The sequence below is a fragment of the Macaca nemestrina genome, chromosome Y (assembly GCF_043159975.1).
Source record: "Macaca nemestrina isolate mMacNem1 chromosome Y, mMacNem.hap1, whole genome shotgun sequence".
Lineage (NCBI taxonomy): Eukaryota > Metazoa > Chordata > Mammalia > Primates > Cercopithecidae > Macaca > Macaca nemestrina.
In genome coordinates this window covers 10086625-10114028 of record NC_092146.1, presented here as the reverse complement: position 1 = coordinate 10114028, position 27404 = coordinate 10086625, and the positions used below count along the sequence as shown (strand labels likewise).

Here is a 27404-nt window from a genome sequence, read left to right as displayed (position 1 = left end):
TTAATGTCATTTAGAAAAAAATAAGGTAAGACATTTTTAGAAAGGAAGAACTTCAGAAATAGTTTTTTAAAATGTTTCTTACACATCATTGTCATTCTTTCCTATTAAAGGAAAGAATTAGGAATTAGTTACAACCCCAAAATAACAAGTACAAGCACAAAAGAATAGAGAAAAGCAGTAAACTCGGCTTTCATTGATTTGACAATTTAAATTTCATCTCTAGAAAAGCTGTGTAGAATCAGTAACTTCTAGCATCTAATTAATAAAACAGGAACTCTATTTTCTTATTAACTTCTGTAACATCACTGTGTTTTTCAAAAAGATACACAATTTCTTTTGTCTTTTGTTTTCTTTCAAACAGGTGTAATAGCTTTCTCTTTTTCAGCCTCTTGTACTTACCTTTTATAATCAACAGGCATTTCACCAATGATTTTTAAATTAATGATGTGTCATAGTTTCCTGATGTTTCAATTACTTCTTAATTAAAATTTCTTTAAAATAAGTCAGCTAAAATAGTAAAGCCTAAAAAGAAACTTGAAAAAGTCTACTGAAAATAAACTCAAATAACACAACACTAACTTACATTGGCATATCACTTTTACCACTTCGTATGTACAAAATGAATGACAACACAGATGTTATCTAATTTCATCCTCAAAGCAGTTTCCCCAGAGATACACAGCTGGCAAGTCAGTGGGTTATAACCACTTACCTGTAAGGGACATAAACTTAGATCTCCTGACTAAATTAATTTTTGTTTCACTATGCTGTGTTTCTCCAATATATATATTACTTGTGAATACTACTTCAGAAAATTTTATGTTAACCCTAGAATCTACTGTGGAAAGTATAAAGACAGTTCTGATCAGAACCTAGAAAATTAATAAGTTGTATATATGTGGTTTTTTTATCTGAATATAAGGATGGTATCATTTATATTTATCAGCCCATTGTGAAAATTAGAATTATCAGTTGGACTGATTTGGTATTAGGAAGAAAAACGTGATTTCAAAGATGCTTTGAACACACTAGCGTTAGGGAAAAGGATTATAACCCTTTTTTTAGAAGGAGCTGTGACGTGTGAGCAAGTAGGATATCCATGATCCATTTCCAAAGTAAAACAGGCATACAAATACAGGGAGTGTTAACGTTGTAAAAAACTCATGTTAATTTTGGTGAAAAAGGCAAAGCAAGACATTGCTTTAAAACTTTGAGGTTTATTTTCTTTTTGGTGCAGCTTTTTTTTTTTTTCTTTTTTAAAAATTTATCCTTAGTCTACTCTGTAAAGTTAAAGGTTGTTTATGAGTACAAAACAGGATGATTTTAATAAATTTTATTTTTAAAAATCTGAACTTCCTAGTTTGTTTTTTTTTTTAACTAATTCACATGGTATTTTCACAAATACCAAATGAGTATTCTTCCACATCTTTGTACAAGGCTTGGTGATGAGCGGCACTGGGTTTAAGAAAGTACTATATGCTTTGGTTAAAATTCCATGCCGATGTACTCTGATTAGTTTAAATCCTGAACCTGAACTTAGCCTCACTGTTGACTAATTGACAATGAAAGTAATTTATATAAAATATTTTATACTTAAAATGCAAAAATTATGTTACACCTGATGTATGGGTTTTGCCTGTATATGTAATTATGATGTCTGCTTTCCAAATTACAGTCTGCTGCAAATCCTGAGACTCCAAACTCAACCATCTCCAGGGAGGCCAGCACCGAGTCTGCATCAGCTGCAGCTAGCCAAGGCTGTGTTTTACCAGAAGGCAAAATCATGCCAAACACTGTTTTTGTTGGTGGAATTAATGATAGGGTATTGTATTGATACCTCATTTTTACCTTAAAATACATTAAAAACAAAGGGATTTGGACCCTGTTACAAACTTAATATTTTTTTTGTATTTCACAGAGGTTTACAGTTGGTTTTATGTTTGACCCATAGGTACTAAAAATATCTTTGATGAAGAGCTACTGGTCATTTGGGGATGAGTGGGGGGAGAAATTTCACCTTATGGTAGTAAAGTTGTGGTAAATATGAAATTTTTGAATGCTGCATTTTTACTCTTGGAGTTCATTTCTTTTCCATAGATGGATGAAACTGAGGTTCGAAGCTGCTTTGGTAAATATGGTTCAGTGAAAGAAGTGAAGATAATCATGGATAGAACTGGTGTGTCCAAAGGGTGAGTAATTTTATCACAAATATCTGAACTTTAGTCACCTATAGGTATCAGAGACGACTTGAAAACTGATATTCTACATTCGTATAAATGAAATTTTTTGCATTGTTGATTTCTTTCATGTAGGGGATAAAAGGATATTGCCAACTCTTTTCTTTCATCATTTTTCTTTTCCATTTTTTTTTTTTTTTTTTTTTTTTTTTGAGACAGAATCCCCCTCTGTTGCCCAGGCTGGACTGCAGTGACGCCATTTCGGCTTACTTCAAGCTCCTCCTCATGGGTTCACCCCATTCTTCTGCCTTAGCCTCCCAAGTAGCTGGGACTAGAAACACCAGCCACCATGCTTTTGCTAAATTTTTGTATTTTTAGTAGGCATGGGTTATCACCGTGTTAGCCACAATGGTCTCAATCTCCTGACATCATGATCCGCCCGCCTGCAGTTCCCAGAGTGCTGGAATTACACGTGTGAGCCACTGTGCCCAGCCTATTTCATCATTTTTCTAATGTTTGCTTTTAAATGTCTTTTAACTGATATTCTGACACTTGTGGAAATGAAATTTTTTGCATTGTTGATTTCATTCATATAGGGGATGAAATGTTATTGCCAGCTCTTTTTATTTCATCATTTTTCTAATGTTTGTTTTTAAATGTCTCCAATTTTTATTTCATATAAATGAGTTAATCAGTTTTCCAAATAATTGTTTTCTTCATACGCTGCACAGTATCTCAAATTTTAGCAACCTTGTCTTAGATAGTAAGTGAAATTCAGGTTCACAGATAATGAATTTTTTGTTAATCAAGTTTTCACACTGCCCTAATCTTAGCACACTTTGACATAGTTCCGCTTAAGGAAAAGTAACATTTGTGGAGGATTTGTCATGTACATCTTAACAAACACTATCATGGTATATTACTCATCTTTTGTCATGATCCCTTCTGTATATAGAATAGTAGAAGTTCTGGACTATGTGCTGTATGATGGTGATTTTATACTTCATCTGTCTTCTGCCTTTATAGCTATGGATTTGTTTCCTTTTTTAATGACGTGGATGTCCAGAAGATAGTAGAAGTAAGTAATCTAATAGGAAAATCTCTTTTTTATTTTACTGATAGGACATTCAGTCTTAGTGATATACTCAGTGTTGTGTAAAATTGGAGAACAATATGATACACTCTCTGTTCAAAACCGAAACTTAGAGTAACCTCACATAACTTGTTAGATCCTGTTTATTTTTGACTGGTCACCTAGGTTCATGAACTACAGACAGGAAGGGTTGGAGATAGGGTGATGAAAAGTTTCTGATCGACTTTCACTTGATGCGTGTTGATACTGATTAGAGTAGTAAGGGTAAGTAAGGTAGCTTCAGGGTGACCAACTTTAATTTGGTGTGTAATTGTCACTGATCTTCTTTGATAATAGGAACTTTGGAAGGCTTTAGGTATTTACCCAAGTCTCGGAAGTCAAGACTTGAAAATTGATTCTCATTTTGTTACTGTTTTATTTTCAGTCACAGATACATTTCCATGGTAAAAAGCTGAAGCTGGGCCCTGCAATCAGGAAACAAAAATTATGTGAGTAGGAAAAGAAATTGTTATTTTTTGACACGTGTAGCTTTTCAAATAACTGAAACTAGGCTTTTTATTCTTGCTTTTTATAAGGTGCTCGTCATGTGCAGCGACGTCCTTTGGTATTTAATCCTCCTCCTCCACCACAGTTTCAGAATGTCTGGAGTAATCCAAACGCTGAAAATTACCTGCAGCCCCCAATAACGCTGAATCCTGTAACTCAGTATGTTCAGGTGAGAACTGCTTACGTTCCTGTTCTCTTGTTTATCGTAGTCATTGTACCCTCTGTGGAATTGTATCTACACTTTCCCTAGTAAGTGGCAATAGAATCCCTGTTTGAGTACTCTGGGTGATGGGAAATTTACTACTGTTGTTAGAAATTTCTTATTCTTAGTGTTTGTTATATGAGCTAAAAACCTTCAATATGCTATGTAAGTCGTTCTCTTAGAAATGACCTCTGTAGACACATGAACAAATCTCTTTTTATGTCTTCCTTTTTCACCCCATACAACTAAACCTAAAGTAGAATTTGGAAGCAGCTCTCCTTATATGTCTACATAGTTTATTGTTCTCTAAGTTTAGCAATTAATCTAGCTAGTCTGTACTTACAGTGATTTCCAGATGCCTTCTCATATAAATTGGTGACTCTGGATATATTCTGGTTTTGAAATGGTTAGATTTCTGACCTATTTTACTCTCTCTGTAAATCTCATGAGTTTCTGGCATGTAATTTTTCTGATGCTGGTTGCTTTGATATGTAAAGTAGGATTTGACATACTCTATCACTCATTGGTGATCAGTAACGTTTATTTTCTTCTTCATTCTATTTATGCGTTAGTTTAAAAGACATTTTCTTTTCTTTTTTTTTTTTTTTTTGAGATGGAGTCTCACTCTGTCGCCCAGGCTGGAGCTGCAAGCTCCGCCTCCTGGGTTCACGCCATTCTCCTGCCTCAGCCTCCGAGTAACTGGGACTACAGGCACCCGCCACCTCGCCCGGCTAATTTTTTTTTTTTTTTTGTATTTTTTAGTAGAGACGGGGTTTCACAATGTTAGCCAGCATGGTCTCGATCTCTTGACCTCGTGATCAGCCCATCTCGGCCTCCCAAAGTGCTGGGATTACATTTTCATTGATGGAAAATATGGTAACAAAATAGTAGTGAAATAGTTTTTCGGAGTCTCTCATTTGTTGAAAATTTTCCATGTACTTGAAATGTGTAGGGCATACCACTTCTTTTTCCTTCTCTGAACAATGGCTAGAAAAAAAGCTCTACTTGTTTCTAACATGTACTGTGAGCCATCACTGAATCTGGGTGTATTCACTATTGCTGCTACCTGTATGTTTTCAATTAGTAAATGTTTATTGAAAAATAGAAGACATTTTACTGTCTCTTTTCCAGTTGTGGATTATCTACTGCCATTAGTTTTTGGTAATGAAGTACAGAGAAAGCCATAATATCTGTAGAAGAACTGCAGTGTTACCCTATACTATTATCAAATACACAACATCTACAAGTATTTTGCCAAAGAAATAGCAAATGTATTAATTTAGCTTAAGTTGAAATCTATCCTAAGGGAGCCTTATTGACAGTGTAAGAAATAACTTCTGGGTGGGCATATGCACACGGTATAAATAAGGTAAACTTTGCCTGGTGAAATAATCACTTCTTTTGTCATTTGTCTGTTCTACCTCATGACTCAAAGGGTAGCATTTGACCGAGAATATTTCTTTCTTCATACTGACGTCAGTCCATTTAGAATTCTGCATTGCTGTATATAGAAAAATAATAGTTTAAAGTTTTTCATATTTTTGTTCTGTTGGGAATGAGGTTTCTTTCTAATTTAAAAAAATGTTTTACCACATTAACCCATTCTTTCTGTCAACTTTATTTTCAGGCATATCCTACTTATCTAATTTCACCAGGCGCGGTCATCACTGGATATCAGTTGCCTGTGTATAATTATCGGGCAGTTGAAAAGGGAGGAAAATGATTTACTGTCAGATACTATTGAGGCCTTCAACTTGCTTATACAAATTGCTTGAATGATTCGTCATTTTAAGCTAGTGAAATGTACCTAAAATTTCAGAAAACACTTAGAATTAGTGTAATGAAGACCTCTGTATTGTTTAGAAGTGATGAAATTACATTTTTACAACAATATACCTAGCATTAACTTTTCTCTAGAACAGTTTTCTGAGATTTGGTGTTCCCTTCTTTGTTTCAGCATGTATTTTTTTTTTTTATCTTTGCTGTCAAAGAGCTGAAACATCCAGACTGACTTTCAGGAATTTTGTAGAGACAGAGTGAAATAAAACCGTTAACCCAATTCTTGGAGCACACAGTTCCAAATATATTTTTATTTTAGCTTGCTGCTTCATGATAGTAGTTCTCTGTGTCTGTTTTCATAAGTATGACTGTATATATGACCCATAATCGTATCTATGGTAATAAATTCAAATAACAAATATCTTTGAGATTTTCCCAATGCCAACCCCAGAAAACTGGAGAAGAGGTGTGGTTTTTCATATCGAAGTAACAAGAACGTCAGGAATTGGACACCTAAAGTAGTTTTTTTTCCTGTTCTGTTTCTTTTGTTATAATAACAAATGAAAGGAACCAGAATATGTACTTCAGAAATATTGTGTATCTCATGTGTTTTTTAAAACGTGAAGGAGTATTTGAATGATTTTTGTTTTCTGTGTCTACTAAAAACTATAATACTTAGCCACGTGGGGTGGTGCACACTTGTAATCCCAACTACTCGGGGGGCTGAGGCAGCAGAGTCACTTGATCCTCGGAAGCAGATTGCCATGAGCTGAGATCCTGCCACTGCACTCCAGCCTAGGCAACAAAGGGAGACTCAGTCTCAAAAAAAAAAAAGCAAATGCTGTGAATATCTTTGTGTAAATATGTTGGCACCCTTGTCCTATGAATTACTTGAGATTAATTGCTATGAGTGGAATTGCTAGGTGAAAACACTTTGCCCCTTTTATAACAATTTTATAACGAATTCTGCTCGTTATTTTACTGGTGAGTATCCCCGCCTGTCGAATTATAATGCACCTTTTCCATGGAACTGGTAAATCATGTAGTAGTATTTTCTCACTGATGGTGTTTAGAGTGCTGTCTTTTCCACACTCATTCCAGTGAAAGTTATTAGGATTTATTAAATTCTCAGCCTAATAGCTGTAAAATACTACATTATGTTGATGTGCACTTTTTTTTTTTTTTTTTTTGAGGCGGAGTCTCGCTCTGTCGCCCAGGCTGGAGTGCAGTGGCACGATCTCGGCTCACTGCAAGCTCCGCCTCCCGGGTTCCCGCCATTCTCCTGCCTCAGCCTCCCGAGTAGCTGGGACTACAGGCGCCGCCACCACGCCCGGCTAGTTTTTTTTGTATTTTTAGTGGAGACGGGGTTTCATTGTGTTAGCCAGGATGGTCTCGATCTCCTGACCTCGTGATCCGCCCATCTCGGCCTCCCAAAGTGCTGGGATTACAGGCTTGAGCCACCGCGCCCGGCCGATGTGCACTTTTTAAAATCATCAGTGAAGTTGACCATTGATTGTTAGCTTTTTTAATTACCTTTTAAATTTTATTTTTCTTATTGATTGATAAAAGCTTTGTATTAGTATTCACTTTTGTCCTACATGGTGGAACAAATATATAGTAGTAATAAGGAGGTACCCTGGTACCTTTATCTTATTCCTAATTTCAGTTGAGTTGACTCAACTATTTCACTTGCAAGTTTCATGATACGGTAGAATTAGATTGCTAGAAAATAAGATTCCTCTATTTCTGTTTCACTTGGGTTTTTAAAAAATTTAAAAATGAATGCTGTATTTTATCAGATGATACTCAGTGATAAAGTAACGTATCCTGCGAATGGAGTATTCTTGCATTCCCAATATAAACTTAAACTCTTTATGTGCTGCTGGAAATTTGCATTTGTGTTGAGGACAGAGATGGATCATCTGGATGAGGCTTTGTTACTTATGTGCTTTTAGCTTTGTAAAATGTGTTGAGAAATACTTTTTTCCTCTTTGAATATAGAGTTCATGCATAGTATTCTTTTGTTATCTGTGGCCACAACCCATTTTGCAGGTCTCGTATATACTTTTGCTTTCTTACTTTTTCTTGCTTAGTTTTGCCAGGATTGTTTATTGCTTGAATTTCATCCTCCACACCCCTGCTCCCCGAGAATCTGCTTTTGGATTTACAGAAAGTTTTGATTCTGATTTTCACATCATGTTTTCTTAACTTTAGCATTCTCTTTATTTGCTCCTCTTCCTGTTGCTGTGAGTGTAACTTTGATGACTACTAATGACAGACTTTTTCCTGGTCAGTTTGTCTAAATATCAGTTCGCTTCCATGTTCACATAGTAATTGAATTAGGTAATACTGGCAAAGGAGCTGACATCCTAGGAGTTTAAATGATAATTTTTTTCCAGCTTTTAGCCGTTTTGTCACTTTGTTGTCCACATATAACAAGGAATATATTTGCTCGAAGAGCAATGAGAGTTCTGTATATGATAGTCTTGAAGCTCACGCCGTTTACTAATCCAACATTTCTCATTTCAAAATTTGCCAACTCACTTGAAGATACGATTAAGAGAATTATTTCTTTAATGCAGTTTGTTTTCAGGATGCTATTGACGGTTGCGATAATACTGTCTTTAAAATGAAACTTTTGCTTTTCCTAAGCATTCATTTATATTTTTGATCATAGTTTAAAACTAACCAAAGCTAGTCTATTGATTTTAGATTTTTTATTGTATATTATGTAAGTATGTATTAATACACGCACAGTAGGAATTGAACAGTTCATGCTAATCAAGCCATGGTAAAAATGAAGTACATTGCAAAAATTAAAGTACATTGCTTACTTTGCTAGCTTTGAGTGCAGCCTGCTGGCTGAGTACTAGGACATGATGGTAACTTCCTTGATTTAAAATGTTATGGTGCTTTTAAAGTGATTCGGTGAATTTTGTGTGTAGGATTCCAGTTAAGCAGGCAGCCAGTTTGCAAGATCCAAGCTAAAGTCAAATTTCTTACAATATCAAATGCCCTTTTTCCTCTTTACCAAACCACTGTTGTTTCCAGTATCCATTTTACAATTGTGTAGAGTATGAGAATCAGAAGAGACCCCAGATCTTTTCCCAACCGTTCATTTTCAAGAAATGAAAATGAAACTTAGGTCATGAAAAGATTTACTTTACTGAACAGTGGAAATCAGGTCCTTCCCAAACAACAATTTTCCTCTTCAATTCCTGTGGACCGGTCACAAGGTCTCTTAACCACACCCTTTTCAAATTTTGGACCAAATAATTCCTTATTGTAGGAGGCTGTCCTTATGTTATAGGATGTGCAGTAGTTTAAAACTAACCAAAGCTAGTCTATTGATTGTAGATTTTTTATTGTATATTATGTAAGTATGTATTAATACACGCACAGTGGGAATTGAACAGTTCATGCTAATCAAGCCATGGTAAAAATGAAGTACATTGCAAAAATTAAAGTACATTGCTTACTTTGCTAGCTTTGAGTGCAGCCTGCTGGCTGAGTACTAGGACGTGATGGCCCTTCAGCCCAGCAGATTCCAGGAGTACATCTCAGTTGTGACAGCCAATCTCTAAACATCGCTAATTGCCCCTGGGACTCAAAAATCTTCCCCAGTTGAGAATCAGTACATTTCCATATCCTCTCATAATCTGACACAGTTTTGTGCCAGATATTACACTTCTCAATTAAAATACATCCAGACACTATGGTGCAGAGACAATACTGTACTATAGCTTGTTTATCAAAGGCAAACATATCCAAAGTTCATCCACAAATCAAGGGGGAATTGAAAAGGAGAAAAAGAAACTACAAGAACTTCAGAATTTCTTTTTTTTTTTTATTCTGTTTGGGATTTCTGAATGAACTGAGAAGAGATTGGTAAATTGTAGGGAAGGGAAATCTAATCAGGTTCCCAGCAGTCCAAGATAATGCAGCTTAATACCGTTTAGAAAAACAATAAGGTAAGACGTTTTTAGAAAAGGAAGATTTTTAGAAATCGTTTTTTAAATTTTTCTTCCACATCATTGTCATGAAATGGCCCTATTAAAGGAAAGAATAAGGAATTAGTTACAAACCCTAAATAGCAAGTACAAGCACAAAAGAATAGAGAAAAGCAGTAAACTCGGCTTTCGTTGATTTGACAACTTAGATTTCATCACTAGTAAAGCTGCGTAGAATCAGTAACTTCTAGCATCTAATTAACAAAGCAGGAACTCTTACTTTCTTATTAACTTCTGTAACATCACTGTGCTTTTTAAAAGGATACACGGTTTCTTTTGTTTTCTTTCAAACAGGTATATGTGTAATAACTTACTCTTTACAGCCTTTTGTACTTTTTATAGTCAACAGGCACTTCACCAATGATTTTAAATTAATGATGTGTCACAATTTCCTGATGTTTCCATTAGTTCTTACTTAAAATTTCTTCAAAATAAGTCAGCTAAAATAGTAAAGCCTAAAAAGAAACTTGAAAAATAATCTACTGAAAATAAATTCAAATAACAGGACACTAACCTACACTGACATACCACTTTTACCACTTTATATGTACAAAATGAATTTACAGAAGTTACCTCGTTTCATTCTCAAAGCAGTTTTCCCAGAGATACACAGCTGGCAAGTCAGCGGCTTATAACCACTTACCTGTAAGGGACATAAACTTAGATCTCCTGGCTAAGTTAATTTTTGTTTCACTATGCCATATTGTTTCTCCAACATGTATAGTACTTATGAATACTACTTCAGAAAATTTTTCATTGACCTTAGAGTCTGCTGTGGAAAGTATAAAGACAGCTCTGATCAGAACCTAGAAAATTAATGAGTTATATGTATGTGGTTTTTTAATCTGAAAATAAAGATGGTATCATTTATATCCGTCAGTCCATTGTGAAAATTAGAATTATCATGGGACAATTTGGTGTTACTTAGGAAGAAAAATGTGATTTCAAAGGTGCTTTGAACACCCTAGCGTTAGGGAGGAGGATTATAACCCTTTTTTTAGAAGGAGCTGTGACATCTGAGCAAGTAATGTTTCTGTGATCCATTTCCAAAGTAAAGCAGGCATACGAATACACGGAGTGTTAACATTATAAAAACTCATGTTAATTTTGGTGAAAAAGGCAAAGCAAGACAAATTGTTGTAAAACTTTGAGGCTTACTTTCTTTTCGGTGTGGCTTTTTTGTTTTCAGATTTATCCTTAGTCTAGTCAGTAAAGTAGAAAGTAGTTTATGTTTACAGAACAGGATGATTTTAGTAACTAAGTTTTAAAAATCTGAACTTTCTAGTTATTTTAACTAATTCACATAGTATTTTCACAAATACCAAATGAGTATTCTTCCACAGCATTGTACAAAACTCGGTGATGAGCGGCACTGGGTTTAAGAAAGTGCTATGTGCTTTGGTTAAAATTCCATGCTGATGTACTCTGATTAGTTTAAATCCGGAGCCTGAACTAAACGGCACTGGTGACTAATTTACAGTGAAAGTAATTTATATGAAATATTTTATACTTAAAATACAAAAATTGTATTTCACATCATGTTTGGGTTTTGCCTGTGTATGTAATTATGATGTCTACTTTCCACATTACAGTCTGCTGCAAATCCTGAGACTCCAAACTCAACCATCTCCAGAGAGACCAGCACCCAGTCTGCATCAGCTGCAGCTAGCCACGGCCATGTTTTACCAGAAGGCAAAATCATGCCAAACACTGTTTTTGTTGGTGGAATTGATGAGAGGGTATTGTATTCATACTTCATTTTTATCTTAAAATACATTATGAACAATGGGATTTGAGCCCTGTTATTGATTTAATGTTTTTTGTATTTCATGGTTTAGAATTGGTTTTATGTTTGAGCCATAGGTACTAAAAATATCTTTGAAAAAGAGCCACTCATTTGGGGATAAATGTGCGGAGAAATTTTTGCCTTATGGTATTGAAGTTATGGTGAAAGTGAAATTTTTGAATGCTCTATTTTTACTCTTAAAGTTCAATTCTTTTCCATAGATGGATGAAACTGAGATTAGAAGCTACTTTGGTAGATACGGTTCAGTGAAAAAAGTGAAGATAATCACGGATCGAACTGGTGTGTCCAAAGGGTGAGTAATTTTATCAAAAATATCTGAAGTCTAGTCACCTACAGGTATCAGAGAATACTTCAAAACTGATATTCTGAAACTTGTGTAAGTGAAATTTTTTGCCTCGTTAATTTCTTTCATGTAGGGGATAAAATGTTATTACCAGCTCTTTTATTTTGTCATTTTTCTATTTTTTGTTTTTAAATGTCTCCAATTTTTATTTCATACAAGTGTATAATAAGTTTTTTCAAATAATTGTTTTCATCATACGCTACACAGTATCTTAAATTTTAACCACGTTGTCTTAGATAGTGAAATTCATGTTCAAAGATGATAAATTTTTTGTTAATCAATGAAGTTTTCACACTGCCCTAATCTTAGCACACTTTGACATAGTTCCAATTAAGAAAAAGTAATATTTATAGAGGATCTGTCATGTACATCTTAACAAATACTTATCGTGGTATATTACTCATCTTTTGTTATGATCCCTTATGTATATGGAATAGTAGAAGTTCTGGATCATGTACTGTATGATGGTGTATTTATACTTCACCTTTTCTTTGCCTTTATAGCTATGGATTTGTTTCCTTTTTTAATGACGTGGATGTCCAGAAGATAGTAGAAGTAAGTAATCTAATAGGAAAATCTCTTTTTTATTTTACTGATAGGACATTCAGTCTTAGTGATATACTCAGTGTTGTGTAAAATTGGAGAACAATATGATACACTCTCTGTTCAAAACCGAAACTTAGAGTAACCTCACATAACTTGTTAGATCCTGTTTATTTTTGACTGGTCACCTAGGTTCATGAACTACAGACAGGAAGGGTTGGAGATAGGGTGATGAAAAGTTTCTGATCGACTTTCACTTGATGCGTGTTGATACTGATTAGAGTAGTAAGGGTAAGTAAGGTAGCTTCAGGGTGACCAACTTTAATTTGGTGTGTAATTGTCACTGATCTTCTTTGATAATAGGAACTTTGGAAGGCTTTAGGTATTTACCCAAGTCTCGGAAGTCAAGACTTGAAAATTGATTCTCATTTTGTTACTGTTTTATTTTCAGTCACAGATACATTTCCATGGTAAAAAGCTGAAGCTGGGCCCTGCAATCAGGAAACAAAAATTATGTGAGTAGGAAAAGAAATTGTTATTTTTTGACACGTGTAGCTTTTCAAATAACTGAAACTAGGCTTTTTATTCTTGCTTTTTATAAGGTGCTCGTCATGTGCAGCGACGTCCTTTGGTATTTAATCCTCCTCCTCCACCACAGTTTCAGAATGTCTGGAGTAATCCAAACGCTGAAAATTACCTGCAGCCCCCAATAACGCTGAATCCTGTAACTCAGTATGTTCAGGTGAGAACTGCTTACGTTCCTGTTCTCTTGTTTATCGTAGTCATTGTACCCTCTGTGGAATTGTATCTACACTTTCCCTAGTAAGTGGCAATAGAATCCCTGTTTGAGTACTCTGGGTGATGGGAAATTTACTACTGTTGTTAGAAATTTCTTATTCTTAGTGTTTGTTATATGAGCTAAAAACCTTCAATATGCTATGTAAGTCGTTCTCTTAGAAATGACCTCTGTAGACACATGAACAAATCTCTTTTTATGTCTTCCTTTTTCACCCCATATAACTAAACCTAAAGTAGAATTTGGAAGCAGCTCTCCTTATATGTCTACATAGTTTATTGTTCTCTAAGTTTAGCAATTAATCTAGCTAGTCTGTACTTACAGTGATTTCCAGATGCCTTCTCATATAAATTGGTGACTCTGGATATATTCTGGTTTTGAAATGGTTAGATTTCTGACCTATTTTACTCTCTCTGTAAATCTCATGAGTTTCTGGCATGTAATTTTTCTGATGCTGGTTGCTTTGATATGTAAAGTAGGATTTGACATACTCTATCACTCATTGGTGATCAGTAACGTTTATTTTCTTCTTCTTTCATTCTGTTTATGCGTTAGTTTAAAAGATATTTTCATTGATGGAAAATAAGGTAACAAAATAGTAGTGAAATAGTTTTTCGGAGTCTCTCATTTGTTGAAAATTTTCCATGTACTTGAAACGTGTAGGGTATACCACTTCTTCTTTTTCCTTCTCTGAACAGTGACTAGAAAAAAAGCTCTACTTGTTTCTAACATGTACTATGAGCCATTATTGAATCTGGGTGTAATCATGTGTGCTGTTATCTGTATGTTTTCAATTAGTAAGTGTTTATTGAAAAATAGAAGACATTATACTGTGTCTTTTCCAGTTGTGGATTATCTGCTGCCATTAGTGTTTGGTAATAAAGTACAGAGAAAGCCATAATATCTGTAGAAGAACTGCAATATTATCCTATACTATTGTCAAATACACAAGATCTAGAAATGTTTTGCCAAAGAAATAGCAAATGTATTAATTCAGCTTAAGTTGAAATCTATCCTAATGGAACCTAATCACCAGTGTAAGAAATAACTTCTGTGTGGGCATAAGTACACAGTATAAATAAGGTAAACTTTGCCTGGTGAAATAGTCACTTCTTTTGTCATTTGTCTGTTCTCCTTCCCGACCCAAAGGGTAGCATTTGACCGAGAATATTTTTTCCTGCGTAAAGTCAGTCCTTGATTTAGAATTCTGCATTGCTCTACCTAGAAAAATGATAAAGCTTTTCATATTTTTGTTATGTTGGGAATGATATTTATTTCTAATTTTAAAAAGTTTTACCATATTAACCCATTCTTTCTGTCAACTTTATTTTCAGGCATAGCCTACTTACCCAAATTCACCAGGTGCGGTCATCACTGGATATCAGTTGCCTGTGTAAAATTATCGGGCAATTGAAGAGGGAGGAAAATGATTTACTGTCAGATACTATTGAGGCCTTCAACTTGCTTATACAAATTGCTTGAATGATTCGTCATTTTAAGCTAGTGAAATGTACCTAAAATTTAAGAAAACACTTAGAATTAGTGTAATGAAGTCCACTGTATTATTTAGAAGTGATGAAATAAATATTTTTACAACAATATACTTAGCATTAACTTTTCTCTAGAACAGTTTTCTGAGATTTGGTGTTCCCCTCTTTCTTTCAGCATGTATTTTTTTTTTTTTTTTTATCTTTGCTGTCAAAGAGCTGAAACATCCAGACTGACTTTCATGAATTTTGTAGAGACAGGGAGTGAACTAAAACCATTACCCAATTCTTGGAGCACACAATTCCGATCGTATTTTTATTTTAGCTTGCTGCTTCATGATAGTAGTTCTCTGGGTCTCTTTCCAATGATACGACTGTATCTATGGCCCACAATCATATCTCTGGTAACAAATTAAAGAATTAATATCTTTGCGAGTTCCACAATGCCATCTGCAGAAACTCAGGGAAGAGATGAAGTTTTATATGTAGAAATAACAACAAGAATTTCAGTGATGAGAAACCTAAAGTACACTTTTTTCTTACATATTTTTTTTTTATTAACCAAAGAGCCATCATGAGAAGTACTTCAATATTGTCTATCTCATGTGTTTTTGAAAATGTGTAGATATTGAAAACTAATACCTGAATAATTTTGGTTTCCTTTTTGTTTTTTCAAGATGCTTCCACAGTGGCCTGTTGGGGAGCAAAGGAGTTACGCTATACCTCCAGTAAAGTGAATGTGCCAAACATACACTCCCTGTTTTTTCTGGATTTTTTTCTATGTCACATATGCCTATAAATATTTTTTAATCGTTCTTTATATTAGTGTGGTATGTTCTGTTACTTTCGTTTTCACCCAATGATAAACTCCTGTGGGAGCAACAGTGCCTTTTTCTCTCTTAGGATTTTGCATGCTTAAGCAATGGCTGTTCCACATAGTGATAAGAGTTCAGTTACTTGATAGACTATATAAGCCATGAAAGGTGGTATTAATATGACCTTAAAATGAGCATGTATCTTCCTGGAATCTGTCTCTGGGTTTACCATCCGTAAAAAAAAAAAAAAAAAAAAAAAAAAAAAAAAAAATTGTTGAAGAGAAACAGAAATGTTTTTCTGTTAATTACTCTTAAATAAGGACAGGAAGAAAAATGTATTACTTCTAAAACACCTGAGCTGCTTTCCCCCCATAGGAACTAGTTCTGAAAATATTTGAAAGCAGCTGTCTTCATGTGTCTGTCTAGTTTATTCTTCTCTAAGGTTAGCAGTACATCCAGCTGTTCTGTTCTTGCAGTGATTTCCAGATGCTTCCTCATATAGATTGCTGACTTCTGGATATATTCTGGTTGTGGAATGGGTAGATTTCTGATGTGTTTTACTGTATTTATAAATCCTGTGAGTTCCTGGCCTCTAATTTCTCTGATCCTGGTCACTTTGATATGTAAAGTAGGATTTGACATACTCTTGTCACTTATTAGTGATAAGTAATGTTTATTTTCTTTTTAGCTTGTTTTATTTATGTCTTAGTTTAAAAGACACTTTCTTCAATGGAAAATGAAGTCACAAAATAGTAATGAAATAGTTCTTCAGTGTCTCCCATTTGTTGACATTTTCCGTGTACTTTTAACATGTAGGGTATATCTCTGCTTCTTTTTTTTCTCTGAACGATGGCTAGAAAAAAAGCCTTCCTTGTTTCTAACATTTACTGTGAGCCATTACTTAATCTGGATGTGTTCATGTGTGCTGCTGCCTATACGTTTTCAATCAGTAAGTATTTATTGAAAGATAGAAGACATTATACTGTCTCTTTTCCAGTTTTGAGGTATATTCTCCCCTTAGTTTTTCGAAGTGAAGTACAGAAAAAATAATAATATTTGTAAGAGAACTTCATATTACCCTATAGTATTGTCAAATACAAAACTCCTTACAAATATTTTAACCAAGAGATAGCAAATGTGTTAATTTGACTTACATTGAAATTTGTCTTAAATAGAGGCTCATCACCAGCATAAGAAATAACTTCTGGGTGGGCATAAAAGTACACAGGATAAATAAGGACAACTTGTCTGGTGAAATAGTCTCTTTTGTCATTTGTCTGTTCCCCCTCCCCACCCAAAGGGTAGCAATTCACAGAATATTTCTTTCTTCATAAAATCAGTCACTCATTTAGAATTCTGCAATGCTGTATATAGAAAACAATGTTTTAAAGTTTTTCATATTTTTTTATTTTGGGAATGGTATTTCTAATTAACAAAATATTTTACTGTATTCATTTGTTCTTACTGGAAAACTTTTATTTTTAGGCATATCCTCCTTATCCACATTCAGCAGTTCAGGTCATCAGTAGATATCATTTACCTGTATATAATTATCAGGTAGTTTAAGAGGGAGTAAAATGATTTACTTTCAGGTATTATTGAGGCCTTTGTTTATACAAATTGCTTGAATAGTTTGCTATTTTAAACTAGTGAAAGGTACCTAAAATTTAAGAAAACACTTAGAATTAGTCTAGAATGAAGACCTCTGTATTACTTAGAAGTAATTGACTAATATTTTGACAGGAATGCACTTAGCAATAACTTTACTATAGAATAGTTTTTTTGAGACTTGGTGTCCCCTTCTATATTGTAGCATGGTATATTTTCATCTTTGCTGTCAAATAGCTAAAACATCCAGACTGACTTTTATCAATTTTTTAGAGAGACGGAGTGAAATAAAATTACTACCTGATTTTTAGAGCACAGAATTTGAATTACATTTTTATTTTAGCCGGCTGCTTCATGATAGTAGTTCTCTGGGTCTGTTTTTATAGGTACGACTGTATATATGACCCATAATCATATCTATGGTAATAAATTCAAATAACAAATATCTTGGAGATTCCACGATACCAACCCCAGAAAATTGGGTAAGAGGTGAGGTTTTGCATGTAGAAGTAACAAGAACGTTAGGGATTGGAAACCTAAAGTACTTCTTTTTCCTGTTCTGTTTCTTTTATTGTAATAACAAATGAAAGGAGCCAGCGTATGTACTTCAGAAATACTGTGTGTCTCATGTGTTTTTTCAAACGTGAAGCAATAGTTGAATGATTTGTGTTTTCTGTGTCTACTGAAAGCTACAGTACTTAGCCAAGTGGGGTGGTGCGTGGTGGCGACACTTGTAATTCCAGCTACTCGGGGCTGAGGCAGCAGAATCACTTGATCCTGGGAAGCAGATTGCCATGAGCTGAGATCCTGCCACTGCACTCCAGCCTAGGCAACAAAGGGAGACTCAGTCTCAAAAAAAAATAACAAATGCTATGAATATCTTTGTGTAAATATGTTGGCACCCTTGTCCTATGAATTACTTGAGATTAATTGCTATGAGTGGAATTGCTCGGTGAAAGCACTTTGCCCTTTTATGACAACTTTATAACAAATTCTGCTCATTATTATACTGGTGAGTATCCCTGCCTATCAAATTATAATATACCTTTTCCATGGAACTCTTGGTAAATCATGTAGTAGTATTTTCTCACTGATGGTGTTTAGAGTGCTGTCTTTTCCACACCCATTCCAGTGAAAGTTATTAGGATTTATTAAATTGTCAGCCTAATGGCTGGAAAATATTACATTATGTTGATGTGCACTTTTTAAAATCATCAGTGAAGTTGACCATTGATTGTTAGCTTTTTAAATCACCTTTTTAATTTTGTTTTTATTGATAAAAGCTTTGTATTAGTATTGACTTTTGTCATACATAGTGGAACAAATATGTAATAGTAATAAGGAGGTACCCTGGTACCCTTATCTTATTCCTAATTTCAGTTGAGTTGACTCAACTATTTCACTTGCAAGTTTCATGATACGGTAGAATTAGATTGCTAGAAAATAAGATTCCTCTATTTCTGTTTCACTTGGGTTTTTAAAAAATTTAAAAATGAATGCTGTATTTTATCAGATGATACTCAGTGATAAAGTAACGTATCCTGCGAATGGAGTATTCTTGCATTCCCAATATAAACTTAAACTCTTTATGTGCTGCTGGAAATTTGCATTTGTGTTGAGGACAGAGATGGATCATCTGGATGAGGCTTTGTTACTTATGTGCTTTTAGCTTTGTAAAATGTGTTGAGAAATACTTTTTTCCTCTTTGAATATAGAGTTCATGCATAGTATTCTTTTGTTATCTGTGGCCACAACTCATTTTGCAGGTCTCGTATATACTTTTGCTTTCTTACTTTTTCTTGCTTAGTTTTGCCAGGATTGTTTATTGCTTGAATTTCATCCTCCACACCCCTGCTCCCCGAGAATCTGCTTTTGGATTTACAGAAAGTTTTGATTCTGATTTTCACATCATGTTTTCTTAACTTTAGCATTCTCTTTATTTGCTCCTCTTCCTGTTGCTGTGAGTGTAACTTTGATGACTACTAATGACAGACTTTTTCCTGGTCAGTTTGTCTAAATATCAGTTCGCTTCCATGTTCACATAGTAATTGAATTAGGTAATACTGGCAAAGGAGCTGACATCCTAGGAGTTTAAATGATAATTTTTTTCCAGCTTTTAGCCGTTTTGTCACTTTGTTGTCCACATATAACAAGGAATATATTTGCTCGAAGAGCAATGAGAGTTCTGTATATGATAGTCTTGAAGCTCACGCCGTTTACTAATCCAACATTTCTCATTTCAAAATTTGCCAACTCACTTGAAGATACGATTAAGAGAATTATTTCTTTAATGCAGTTTGTTTTCAGGATGCTATTGACGGTTGCGATAATACTGTCTTTAAAATGAAACTTTTGCTTTTCCTAAGCATTCATTTATATTTTTGATCATAGTTTAAAACTAACCAAAGCTAGTCTATTGATTTTAGATTTTTTATTGTATATTATGTAAGTATGTATTAATACACGCACAGTAGGAATTGAACAGTTCATGCTAATCAAGCCATGGTAAAAATGAAGTACATTGCAAAAATTAAAGTACATTGCTTACTTTGCTAGCTTTGAGTGCAGCCTGCTGGCTGAGTACTAGGACATGATGGTAACTTCCTTGATTTAAAATGTTATGGTGCTTTTAAAGTGATTCGGTGAATTTTGTGTGTAGGATTCCAGTTAAGCAGGCAGCCAGTTTGCAAGATCCAAGCTAAAGTCAAATTTCTTACAATATCAAATGCCCTTTTTCCTCTTTACCAAACCACTGTTGTTTCCAGTATCCATTTTACAATTGTGTAGAGTATGAGAATCAGAAGAGACCCCAGATCTTTTCCCAACCGTTCATTTTCAAGCAAGGAAGCTGAAACTTAGGTCATGAAAAGATTTACTTTACTGAACAGTGGAAATCAGGTCCTTCCCAAACAACAATTTTCCTCTACAATTCCTGTGGCACTGTCACAAGGTCTCTTAACCACACCCTTTTCAAATTTTGGACCAAATAATTCCTTATTGTAGGAGGCTGTCCTTACGTTATAGGATGTGCAGTAGTATCCCTGGCCCTTCAGCCCAGCAGATTCCAGGAATACATCTCAGTTGTGACAGCCAATCTCTAAACATCGCTAATTGCCCCTGGGACTCAAAAATCTTCCCCAGTTGAGAATCAGTACATTTCCATATCCTCTCATAATCTGACACAGTTTTGTGCCAGATATTACACTTCTCAATTAAAATACATCCAGACACTATGGTGCAGAGACAATACTGTACTATAGCTTGTTTATCAAAGGCAAACATATCCAAAGTTCATCCACAAATCAAGGGGGAATTGAAAAGGAGAAAAAGAAACTACAAGAACTTCAGAATTTCTTTTTTTTTTTTTATTCTGTTTGGGATTTCTGAATGAACTGAGAAGAGATTGGTAAATTGTAGGGAAGGGAAATCTAATCAGGTTCCCAGCAGTCCAAGATAATGCAGCTTAATACCGTTTAGAAAAACAATAAGGTAAGACGTTTTTAGAAAAGGAAGATTTTTAGAAATCGTTTTTTAAATTTTTCTTCCACATCATTGTCATGAAATGGCCCTATTAAAGGAAAGAATAAGGAATTAGTTACAAACCCTAAATAGCAAGTACAAGCACAAAAGAATAGAGAAAAGCAGTAAACTCGGCTTTCGTTGATTTGACAACTTAGATTTCATCACTAGTAAAGTTGCGTAGAATCAGTAACTTCTAGCATCTAATTAACAAAGCAGGAACTCTTACTTTCTTATTAACTTCTGTAACATCACTGTGCTTTTTAAAAGGATACACAGTTTCTTTTGTTTTCTTTCAAACAGGTATATGTGTAATAACTTACTCTTTACAGCCTTTTGTACTTTTTATAGTCAACAGGCACTTCACCAATGATTTTAAATTAATGATGTGTCACAATTTCCTGATGTTTCCATTAGTTCTTACTTAAAATTTCTTCAAAATAAGTCAGCTAAAATAGTAAAGCCTAAAAAGAAACTTGAAAAATAATCTACTGAAAATAAATTCAAATAACAGGACACTAACCTACACTGACATACCACTTTTACCACTTTATATGTACAAAATGAATTTACAGAAGTTACCTCGTTTCATTCTCAAAGCAGTTTTCCCAGAGATACACAGCTGGCAAGTCAGCGGCTTATAACCACTTACCTGTAAGGGACATAAACTTAGATCTCCTGGCTAAGTTAATTTTTGTTTCACTATGCCATATTGTTTCTCCAACATGTATAGTACTTATGAATACTACTTCAGAAAATTTTTCATTGACCTTAGAGTCTGCTGTGGAAAGTATAAAGACAGCTCTGATCAGAACCTAGAAAATTAATGAGTTATATGTATGTGGTTTTTTAATCTGAAAATAAAGATGGTATCATTTATATCCGTCAGTCCATTGTGAAAATTAGAATTATCATGGGACAATTTGGTGTTACTTAGGAAGAAAAATGTGATTTCAAAGGTGCTTTGAACACCCTAGCGTTAGGGAGGAGGATTATAACCCTTTTTTTAGAAGGAGCTGTGACATCTGAGCAAGTAATGTTTCTGTGATCCATTTCCAAAGTAAAGCAGGCATACGAATACACGGAGTGTTAACATTATAAAAACTCATGTTAATTTTGGTGAAAAAGGCAAAGCAAGACAAATTGTTGTAAAACTTTGAGGCTTACTTTCTTTTCGGTGTGGCTTTTTTGTTTTCAGATTTATCCTTAGTCTAGTCAGTAAAGTAGAAAGTAGTTTATGTTTACAGAACAGGATGATTTTAGTAACTAAGTTTTAAAAATCTGAACTTTCTAGTTATTTTAACTAATTCACATAGTATTTTCACAAATACCAAATGAGTATTCTTCCACAGCATTGTACAAAACTCGGTGATGAGCGGCACTGGGTTTAAGAAAGTGCTATGTGCTTTGGTTAAAATTCCATGCTGATGTACTCTGATTAGTTTAAATCCGGAGCCTGAACTAAACGGCACTGGTGACTAATTTACAGTGAAAGTAATTTATATGAAATATTTTATACTTAAAATACAAAAATTGTATTTCACATCATGTTTGGGTTTTGCCTGTGTATGTAATTATGATGTCTACTTTCCACATTACAGTCTGCTGCAAATCCTGAGACTCCAAACTCAACCATCTCCAGAGAGACCAGCACCCAGTCTGCATCAGCTGCAGCTAGCCACGGCCATGTTTTACCAGAAGGCAAAATCATGCCAAACACTGTTTTTGTTGGTGGAATTGATGATAGGGTATTGTATTCATATTCATTTTTATCTTAAAATACATTATGAACAATGGGATTTGGGCCTTGTTACTGATGTAATTTTTTTTTTTTTTTTATTTCATGGAGGTTTAGAATTGGTTTTACATTTGACCCATAGATACTAAAAATATCTTTTCTTTTTTTTTTTTTTTTGAGATGCAGTCTTGCTCTGTCTCCTAGGCTGGAGTGCAGTGGCCGGATCTCAGTTCACTGCAAGCTCCGCCTCCCGGGTTTATGCCATTCTTCTCCCGCAGCCTCCCGAGTAGTTGGGACTACAGGTGCCCGCCACCTTGCCCGACTAGCTTTTTGTTTTTTTTTAAATAGAGATGGGGTTTCACCGGGTTAGCCAGGATGGTCTCGATCTCCTGACCTCGTGATCCACCCGTCTTGGCCTCCCAAAGTGCTGGGATTACAGGCTTGAACCACTGTGCCTGGCCCTAAAAATATCTTTGACAAAGAACCACTCATCGTTTGGGGATAAATGTGGGGAGAAATTTTCACCTTATGGTAGTAAAGTTGTGGTGAAGTAGAAATTTTTGAATGCTCTTCTTACTCTTGAAGTTCAATTCTTTTCCATAGATGGATGAAACTGAGATTAGAAGCTACTTTGGTAGATACGGTTCAGTGAAAGAAGTGAAGATAATCACAGATCGAACTGGTGTGTCCAAAGGGTGAGTAATTTTATCAAAAATATCTGAACTCTAGTCACCTATAGGTATCAGAGACGACTTCAAAACTGATATTCTGACACTGGTGTAAATGAAATTTTTTACGTTGTTGATTTCTTTCATGTAGGAGATAACATGTTATTGCCAGCTCTTTTATTTCATCATTTTTCTAATGTTTGTTTTTAAATATCCCCAATTTTAATTTTGTACAAATAATCATTTTTCTCAAATAATTGTTTTCTTCATACGCTGCACAATATCTTAAATTTTAACCACCTTATCTTAGATAGTAAGTGAAATTCAGGTTCACAGATAATGAATTTTTTGTTAATCAGTAGAGTTTTCACACTGCCCTAATCTTAGCACGCTTTAACATAGTTCCGCTTAAGAAAAGGTAGTATTTCTAGAGGATCTGTCATGTACATCTTAACAAATACTTATCATGGTGTATTACTCATCTTTTGTCATAATTCCTTCTGTATATAGAATAGTAGAAGTTCTGGACCATATACTGTATGCTAGTTATTTTATACTTCACCTTTTCTCTGCCTTTATAGCTATGGATTTGTTTCCTTTTTTAATGACGTGGACATCCAGAAGATTATAGAAGTGAGTAATCTAATAAAAAATCTCTTGTTTATTTTATTGATACAACATTTAGACTTAGTGATATACTCAGTGTTGTGTAAAATTTGGAGAATGATATGATACACTTTCTATTCAAAACCGAAACTTAGAGTAACCTCACATAACTTGTTAGATCCTGTTTATTTTTGACTGGTCACCTAGGTTCATGAACTACAGACAGGAAGGGTTGGAGATAGAGTGATGAAAAGTTTCTGATCGACTTTCACTTAGTGCTTCTTGATACTGATTAGAGTAGTAAGGGTAAATAAGGTAGCTTCAGGGTGACCAACTTTAATTTGGTGTGTAGTTGTCACTGATCTTCTCTGTTAATAGGAACTTTAGAAGGCTTTAGGTATTTACCCAGGTCTTGGAAATAAGACTTGAAAATTGATTCTCATTTTGTTACTGTTTTATTTTCAGTCACAGATACATTTCCATGGTAAAAAGCTGAAGCTGGGCCCTGCAATCAGGAAACAAAAATTAAGTGAGTAGGAAAAGAAATTGTTATTTTTTGACACATGTAGCTTTTCAAATAACTAAAACTATGCTTTTTATTCTTGCTTTTTATAAGGTGCTCGTCATGTGCAGCCACGTCCTTTGGTATTTAATCCTCCTCCTCCACCACAGTTTCAGAATGTCTGGAGTAATCCAAACGCTGAAAATTACCAGCAGCCCCCAATAACGCTGAATCCTGTAACTCAGTATGTTCAGGTGAGAACTGCTTACGTTCCTGTTCTCTTGTTTATCGTAGTCATTGTACCCTCTGTGGAATTGTATCTACACTTTCCCTAGTAAGTGGCAATAGAATCCCTGTTTGAGTACTCTGGGTGATAGGAAATTTACTACTCTTGTTAGAAATTTCTTATTCTTAGCGTTCGTTATATGAGCTAAAAATCTTTAATATACTTTGTAAGTCTTTCTCTTAGAAATGACCTCTGTAGATATATGAACAAATCTCTTTTTATGTCTTCCGTTTTCACCCCATATAGCTTTTTCCTAAAGTATTTGGAGACAGCTCTCTTTCCTTGTCTGCCTAGTTTGTTTTTCTCTAAGCTTAGCAGTTAATCTAGCTACTGTTTAGTTGCAGTGATTTCCAGATGCCTTCTCATATAAATTGGTGACTTCTGGATATATTCTGGTTCTGAAATGGGGTAGATTTCTGATCTGTTTTAGCCTATCTGTAAATCTTGTGAATTTCTGGCATGTAATATCTCTGATGCTGGTTGCTTTGATATTTACCATAGGATTTGACATACTATGTCACTTTTTGGTGATCAATAATGTTTATTTTCTTCTTAGTCCATTTTTTTTCATGTCTTAGTTAAAAGACATTTTCTTTGATGGAAAATAAGGTAACCAAATAATAGTGAAATAGTTCTTCAGTTTCTTATTTTCCATGTATTTTAAACGTGTGAGTTATACCTCTTCTTTTTCCTTCGCTGAACAATGGCTGGAAAAAAAGGTCTACTTGTTTCTGACATTTATTGTGAGCCATTACTGAATCTGGGTGTATTCATGCATGCTGCTGCTTGTATGTTTTCAATTGGTAAGTATTTATTGAAACATTGAAGACTTTATACTGTCTCTTTTCCAATTGTGGATTATATACTGCCCTTAGTTTTTGGAAATGAAGTACAGAGATAGCCATAACATCTATAGAAGAACTACAATATTACCCTATAATATTATGCAATTACAAATCAGTCAAAGTATTTTGCCAAATAAATAGTAAATGTATTAATTTAACTTAGGTTGAAATCTATCTTAATAGAGCCTTAGCAGCAGTATAAGAAATAATTTCTGGGTGGGCATATGTACACAGTATAAATAAGGTAAACTTTGCCTGGTGAAATAATCACTTCTTTTGTCATTTGTCTGTTCCCCCTTGCCACCTAAATGGTGGCACTTGACAGAGAATATTTCTTTCTTAATAAAGTCAGTTCTTCATTTAGAATTCTGTATTGCTGTGTATAGAAAAATAATATTTTAAAGTTTTTCATATTTTTGTTATATTGGGAATGATAATTCTAATTTAAAAAATGTTTTACCATATTAATCCATTATTTCTGTAAACTTTATTTTCAGGCATATCCTACTTGTCCAAATCCACCAGGTGCAGTCATCACTGGGAATCAGTTGGCTGTATATAATTATCAGGTAATTGACTAGGAAGTCAAATGATTTACTTTCAGATACTGTTGAGGCCTTCAACTTGTTTATACAAATTGCCTGAATAATTTTCATTTTAAACTAGTAAAATGTACCCAAAATTTAAGAAAACACTTAAATTAGTGTAATGAAGACCTCTGTATTACTTAGAAGTGATGAAATAATATTTTTACAGCAATATAATTAGGAATAACTTTCCTGTTGAATAGTTTTCTGAGATTTGGTGTTCCCTTCTTTGTTTCAGCATGTATTTTTTATCTTTGCTGTTAAAGAGCTTAAATATTCATCGTGACTTTCTCCAGTTTTTAAGGGAGATAGAGTAAAATAAAATTATTAGCTAATTCTTGTAGCACAGAATTCCAATTATAATTTTATTTAATTTGCCTACTTCACAGTAGTAGTTCTCTGGGTCTTTTTTCAACTATATGACTGTATCTGTGACTCATAATCATATCTTTGGTAATAAATTCAAGGAACACTGAGAGTTCCACAATGCCATCTCCAGAAAATTTGGAAAAAAATGAGGTTATATGTATAGAAGTAACAACAAGAACTTCAGGGAAGTACGTCTAAAGTACGTCTTTTTTCTATTCTGTTTATTTTATTTATTCTGTTTATTTTATTCTGTTTATTTTATTTTATTCTGTTTATTCTGTTTATTTTATTATAACAAAGGAACCATCATGATAAATACTTCAGTATTACGCATCTCTTGTTTTTGAAAATGCGTTGGAATATTTGAGTAATTTTGGTTACCTTTTTTTTTTTTTTTTTTTTTTTTTTTTAAAGATTCCACTACACTGGCCTTTTGGGGAGCAAAGGAGTTATGTTGTACCACTGGTAAAGCGAATTAGGGAAACATATACTTCCTCTTCTTTCTTGATTTTGACATGTCATATAGCCTATAAAAAATTTAGAAGGTTCTTTGTATTACTATGTTACATTTTGTTACTTTCTTTTTAAGCCAATTATAATCTCCCATGGGAGCAACAGTGCCTTATTGTCTCTCAGGTTTTTGTATGCTTAAGCAATTGCTTATCCACATAATGATAAGTGTTCAGTTACTTGTTAATAGACTATTTAATCTGAGAAAGATCATCCTAATGTGGCTTTATCTAAGAAAGGTAGTATTAATTTTGCTTTAGAATAACATGTATCGGATTAGACTCTGCATCTGGATTTACCAGCCATAAAATATTTGACAAAGAGAAACAGAAATGTTTTGCTCTTAATTGCTCTTAAATAAGAATAGGATTAAAAAGAGTATTACCACTATAACCCCTGAGCTGCTTTCCCCCATTTAACTAGTTCCTAAAATATGTGAAAAGAGCTCTCCTTATGTGTCTGCCTACTTTATTCTTCTGTGAGTTTAGCAATTTATCTAACTATTCTTTATTTGAAATGATTTCCAGTTACCTCCTCGTATAAATTGCTAACTTCTGGATATTTTCTG

At 34.2% G+C, this 27404-nt stretch overlaps 1 protein-coding gene across 4 annotated transcripts in view; it reads left to right on the top strand.

Annotated features, from left to right (window-relative positions):
• LOC105490422 (deleted in azoospermia protein 1) overlaps positions 1–27404 on the top strand; it is a 62952-nt gene that overhangs the window by 5011 nt on the left and 30537 nt on the right. For all 4 annotated transcript variants that reach the window (XM_071089406.1, XM_071089405.1, XM_071089408.1 and 1 more), the window contains exons 2-17: positions 1676–1822; positions 2098–2189; positions 3204–3255; positions 3695–3758; positions 3846–3985; positions 11400–11546; positions 11815–11906; positions 12461–12512; positions 12952–13015; positions 13103–13242; positions 22327–22473; positions 23067–23158; positions 23713–23764; positions 24203–24266; positions 24354–24493; positions 25868–25939. In XM_071089406.1, the coding sequence (XP_070945507.1) occupies positions 1676–1822; positions 2098–2189; positions 3204–3255; positions 3695–3758; positions 3846–3985; positions 11400–11546; positions 11815–11906; positions 12461–12512; positions 12952–13015; positions 13103–13242; positions 22327–22473; positions 23067–23158; positions 23713–23764; positions 24203–24266; positions 24354–24493; positions 25868–25939 (1557 nt within the window). The remainder of the gene's footprint in view (positions 1–1675; positions 1823–2097; positions 2190–3203; positions 3256–3694; positions 3759–3845; positions 3986–11399; positions 11547–11814; positions 11907–12460; positions 12513–12951; positions 13016–13102; positions 13243–22326; positions 22474–23066; positions 23159–23712; positions 23765–24202; positions 24267–24353; positions 24494–25867; positions 25940–27404) is intronic.